The 6,000-nt window shown below is 48.4% G+C and overlaps 1 protein-coding gene across 1 annotated transcript in view; it reads right to left on the minus strand.

The window, feature by feature from the left end:
- SLC7A10 (solute carrier family 7 member 10) overlaps nt 1-4,453 on the minus strand; it is a 39,955-nt gene extending 35,502 nt beyond the window's left edge. The window contains exon 1 of the mRNA XM_062499702.1: nt 4,360-4,453. Within this exon, the coding sequence (XP_062355686.1) occupies nt 4,360-4,453 (94 nt within the window). The remainder of the gene's footprint in view (nt 1-4,359) is intronic.
- Between the last annotated feature and the right edge of the window lie 1,547 nt (nt 4,454-6,000).

Here is a 6,000-nt window from a genome sequence, read left to right on the forward strand (position 1 = left end):
TGCAAGCATTTTTTAGGTAACACTAAAGTCAGCTGATGCAGATAACTTGACTGCCTGTCCTCAGGAAAATAAGGAGATGTATTTAGTTTTAGCTGATGTATTTTATTGCAGTTGAATTTGTAAGTCTTCTAGTAGGTCTCATATAACCTGATATTAAATAATTCACAAGCATACAACAGATTTTATCATAATGCTAGTACAACCCTATGGCTACTTTTATGTAGTTTTAGAACCACATAAATAAAGATTTTAAGAAATGTTTAACTGTTTTTTTACATAATGTTAAAACAGCCAAACAACCCTTTTTATGTGTGTTATATATACAATTTGTGTATACAGTTAAATACACATTTTCTAATGTAAGAACAGTGAATTTTGTTATTCAGACCTGAAGAACCAGGCTGATGTCAGACATTAATCAGTCTGCACTTTCTAGTTCTTGTACTTTTCTAAAGAACAATGGTATGTGGTAGAAATTACACAGAGACAAGTCATAGAACTTCTTACTTAGCTTTTTACCTAGGCAAAATAGGCAAAACTCCAAGGAAGGCACTATACAGCTAAGATGCCTGTGCTCAAAGGAAATACACATGCAATAATCTTAGTTACATACACAGTTCTACAGATGAGATGTAAAGCCAGCTATGTGTATGTGCATGAAATAACTGTTCAATTAAATACAGTATTGATTTCTGTGTCTGCTAAATAAAATCCAGTGTGGATTTCAAACAATTACATACTATCTACAAGTTATTATCTAGGAGATAATAACACACGTATGTCACTACTTTTTAAGCTGTATAACTTCATCTAAGTACTGGCAAGCTTGATTTGCAGTGCATTTGAGTGCATTACATTATTAATGTTTGGAGGCCATGAGAGATTTGTTTCCACTGTACATAACCATGTTTGAGACAGAGCAGTTTGAGTGCTTTTACAGCATGTCTCAGGGACTTTTCAAAAGTGCTCTTGCTGTGACAGAGATGAATTGCCAGAAATATTTGTTACTACTACTGAACATGGCTCAGTTTTACAGTCATTAACTACCAGCCTCTTTTTAGAGTTAGAAGGTTTTGTATTTAGTACCTGCATTTACATTAGGAAACTCAGAAGAGCTGACTTCTGCCTCAGCATGAAATAAACTTTGGAAATAGCCTTCTTCTCTAATCAGGCTTGTCTGTAAACAAGTTAAAAATATAAATGAAGTAATGAAGGATAGACTTAGGTTGTACGAAAGCCAGACTGCTGGAAGAGATCAGGAAACTGTTCTATGGGGTGGATATAGGAAAGACATATTCCTAGTTTAATACAGTTTATTACTTTTTTTTCTGCATGGTTCTTTGTTAGATCAACTGGTATTTCTTATGGCAAAACCTTTCAAACCTCTATAAAAGGAGGATAAAAATTTGAAAGGATGAGTTTTGTGAGTGCATTAAGACAGCATAGCAATTTATTGTGTTGATGAACACCTCAGCTGTAAAAAGAGTAAGAAAATTGCCTTACAATTCAAAACATGGCAAGAAGATTGAAAAGTTTTTTCCCTGTTTTCCATGGAATTAGCACAGGGTATGGGAGCTTCAGGACAACTGGCAAGATACAGGCTGTCTGTGCCCTCCCTGCTCCCTGGACCAGTATGTGCCTTGCATTCACAGGACTGGCTGATCCCCACCTTAGCTCTAACAGCCAGAGGCATGGCATGGTCAACCTAGATAACATGAAGTACTTGTAGAGGTTGTTTTTATTCTCTTGGTTGCAGCTGTGATGGAGTACTAGCAAACTACAAAATATCAAGATTTCCTGCCATTACTGGCCTTCTGAGTGCTCCCCAGCACAATCGGACTCCCCAGCTCTGCAACTCATATGAAGCCTTGTTTTAAACAAGCAGAATTAGTGTATAGAAGGTAATTACAAACTTATTAATCACATATTTATAAACTCATATGTACAGTATTTTTCAAATACTTTCTCCAGTTTCCTCGTCTTAATTACTAGATTATAATTCTCTATATCCATCCTGCAGCTGATAGGAATTGTAGAAATCAGCTAAACCAGAACATTTAGTGTACTTACAAGAACATTCAAGGAAAAATAAGAAAGCATAATTTTTATGTCCATACAGAGCAAGAAGAGGTTTTCTCAAAAGCGATTTCTGTTTTTCTTGGTGTTCTCAAGCAGTATGACTTTGCTGTGGGATGCACCCACAGAATCTGATGTCTAAACCCTTGAAATGGGTTTCCCTCCTCCACTCAAAACCAGGAAATCCAGTATGATGGCTGACATAGAAGTCCTGGTCTGTCCTTTGGTCTGTTCTGCAGGCTCTGACACACTGACTGCATCTGTTTTTTCATGCCATTCAATCACTTGGAAGTAAGTCTTCTGCCTGTGTTAAATTCTATCAAACAGAAAATTTGTGAGTTAACTGGTTGCCTAATATCAACCTGGATGAACTAGTTTGGTTTTTTTTAATATATATAAAGGAGTCTTATATAAGATTTCATTTAGTTAACTCTAATAATGGCTTGCAAGCCAATCTGATGAAATTTACAGTGTCCTCTGATTTGAGGCTGTCATGTTTTATGCAGTGACACCTACAAAGCCAGACTATGTTCCTACTAAATACTATTTTGTTATAGAAGACTTTGATACGTTATGTAATTTCATGCATCTGCACACAAGCAAATCAAACTAAAAAACAGGATCCTATGGTTGTGTTTCAAATGTCTTCTATGAAAATATGGGGGAATTTGCAGAATTTTTAGGCTTTATGTGGCAAAGCATATAACCTTCTCTAACACTTAAACCACTTGAGAGTACTACAGTTTACCATAAATTTCAGTGCTTTTCCCTACTCAAATGTCCTTGATTAGATGAGAGGCTGTTTCACAACATTTATTTTGGACAGGCATGACATATATGAATTCTGCTTGCAAGATATTGCAAATAAGGTTGATGAAAGGTTGACTGGGAGAGAAGGGTAGCAGTCTCAAGATACCATTCTCTAAAACCTAACAAATGATATAGATGTCATAAGTCTTCCCTATGGCCAATAGCAACCTGGGGAATACCTAACCCTGGAAGTGCCTTACCTACAGCAGTGTGCAGCACTCAATACTAACACAAGCTCATCTGTGCTCCACTGAGACCTGGAACCTAGATTTTCCCCCTTAAATATGCTGAGGGATTCAAAACAAAGGTATCTTTGTATATGTAGAGCACATCTTCCCACAAACTGCAGATACAGATTTTAGTGTTTCAGTATGGGAATGGACTGGAATATTTTCTTTTCCTATAACAGCCTTGCTCACACTGATCCTGTTCAATGGCATTCAATTTTTTTGTTCTTTTTGAAAGACCATATCCATCTACATTGGACATAAAGGCACACATGACTAAGAGCATAAAATTGCAGTAGGGCATTATGATCACCTATAGGAAGCATGCAGTGAAGTCCTCTTCCTCAAGCTTGGTGACATCAATCACAGGGACACATGAGGGTGTCCCAGCCAATTCTGCTACTGAACAGTGTATTCCCATGGATGTGGCAGGTCCTGCTGTGCCCGTTGTCACCTCTCTGAGCTGCCACGGACCTTGATAAAATTGTCACTGCGAGTCTCGTCCGCAGGTCTTGGTGAAGGGAACGGCTGGGTCTTCCTACAGGGTTTTGAGGCTCACTGGGTTAGTACAGGCTGCTTTTATTCACCTGGGCAAATCTTCCTTCCCCACGCTTGCCCCCGCATCTCCAGCCCAAACGGCGCAGGGATGGAGCACACCCTGCCCCAATTTCCCAGGTTTTTTTGACTCTGTCACGGGAGCAGCGCCGCTGGCCGAGCGCGGTGCCAGCGATGGCTGCTGCGGGACGCGGGGAGCGAGCATCGCTGCCAGCTGGCGCGACAGCCACCGCGGGTCCCGGGACACCCTCGGAGCGCCTTCGGAAAGCCCACGCCGCCACCTTCACTCTGAAGAAGCCCGATCTCAGATAAACCAATCAATCTGGGTTAGCCTTAGAAGGAAGCGCCGCAGTAGCCTCACCAACTCACCGGTCATCAGGACAAGACTTTCGGAAATGTCACGACTTTGCGTTCGGATGAACGACCGGGCAGAGGGGGCTTACTCCAATCGGCACCTCAGCACAGACCGCGTGTTACAGCGACAGCGGCTCGCCGCCCCGCTCGCCGCCGGACGAGCTGCGCCGCACCGGGCAGCGGCGCGCCGACACCGCGCCGGTCCCGCACACCTGCCCGCGGAGCCGAGCATCGCCAGCCCGCCGCCCGTCCCCGCGCCGGCCGGTCCCGAGCCCCCGCCCCAGCGCCAGCACAGTGGAGCGGAACGGGCTGCAGAGGCGGGACGCGCTGCCCTTACCGATGATGATGGCACAGGCGCTCACCAGCCCGATCTCCTTCTTCAGCGCCACCCGCTCGGGGCCGCCGGGCGCGCGCTGCTCCCCGCCGGCCATCGCTGCCCGCGCTGCTCTGCCCCGCGGCCCCGCGCGCATGCGCCGCCCCGCGGGCCGGGCCGGGGGGGCGGCACGGGGAAGGCGCGCGGGACCCCTGAGGGGCGGCGGTGCCCGAGGGGCGGCGGGTGCGTCCCGGGGACCGCAGGGACCGCAGAGCCGGCTCTGTGCGCTGAACACCGAGCGCTGGGCTCGGACATTCGGCGTGTCCGGGCCGCGGGTCCTGCCCGGCGCCACGAGCCAGCCTGGCGCCCTGCCGGGGCCCCCTGGCACAGCCGGCCCCGCACGGGCACCGCGGCGACCGCCTCCTGTTGGGCTCTCTTGGTTGAGGTAGTGCGACGACGTAAAGAACAAACATTTTACTGCTTGACATCCGTACTGCTAGAGTTAAAACCAAGAGTGTGATGCCCAAGATTGGCTGGTTTCTGTACTTTTAACGTTAATTTCTCCGCTCTTTCTTCCCACGTTGTTTGCCACGTCTGAAGGGATCCGACCTCAGCCCGTGCCTGCAGCGGCTCCTTCGCACCCGCGGGGCTGAGGGGCTGAGGGGCTGCTGCCGTGTCCCCCACAGCCTCTCGGGGTTCAGGGGCTGCTGCCGTGTCCCCCACAGCCTCTCGGGGTTCAGGGGCTGCTGCCGTGTCCCCCACAGCCTCTCGGGGTTCGGGGGCTGCTGCCGTGTCCCCCACAGCCTCTTGGGGTTCGGGGGCTGCTGCCGTGTCCCCCACAGCCTCTCGGGGTCAGGGGCTGCTGCCGTGTCCCCCACAGCCTCTCGGGGTTCGGGGGCTGCTGCCGTGTCCCCCACAGCCTCTCGGGGTTCGGGGGCTGCTGCCGTGTCCCCCACAGCCTCTCGGGGTTCGGGGGCTGCTGCCGTGTCCCCCACAGCCTCTCGGGGTCAGGGGCTGCTGCCGTGTCCCCCACAGCCTCTCGGGGTTCAGGGGCTGCTGCCGTGTCCCCCACAGCCTCTCGGGGTTCGGGGGCTGCTGCCGTGTCCCCCACAGCCTCTCGGGGTTCGGGGGCTGCTGCCGTGTCCCCCACAGCCTCTTGGGGTTCGGGGGCTGCTGCCGTGTCCCCCACAGCCTTTCGGGCTCGCTGGGCCGGCAGCGCCTGCTGACGAGCTGCAGCTCGGATTATCTGCCGGGGAGTTTAAGGAAAGAAATGTTTCCTTTCCTCACACCGGGAATGCATCTTAGATGTTGGGATCTGTGTTCGCAGGTCTGCTCTGTGAACAAACTACCTTCACAAGAATGTCAACAAATTTGGTCTCCACTGCTCTAGTATGGCATCAAAAAGTTAAATTGTTGCTTGGGAGCCTGGGTTCTTCCCTCAAGTTGTAATAGCTAAGGGTTTATTGATGGAAATGCCCAGCTTGTTACTTGTTTGAAGGATGAACACCTTGCTGAGACCATTTCTGTGTTCAGAGAAGATTCCCGTGTAGGTGAGCTGTTCTGAAGGTGCATAGGTTAGAAAATTTCCATAAGAAGATTGTGGAAACAGATAACCTGCATCAGTGGGGCAAACAGCGAGGCAGTGGAAATTGGTTGTAGCGGGGT

This window comes from Cinclus cinclus, chromosome 11, assembly GCF_963662255.1.
Source record: "Cinclus cinclus chromosome 11, bCinCin1.1, whole genome shotgun sequence".
NCBI classification, from domain to species: Eukaryota; Metazoa; Chordata; class Aves; order Passeriformes; family Cinclidae; genus Cinclus; species Cinclus cinclus.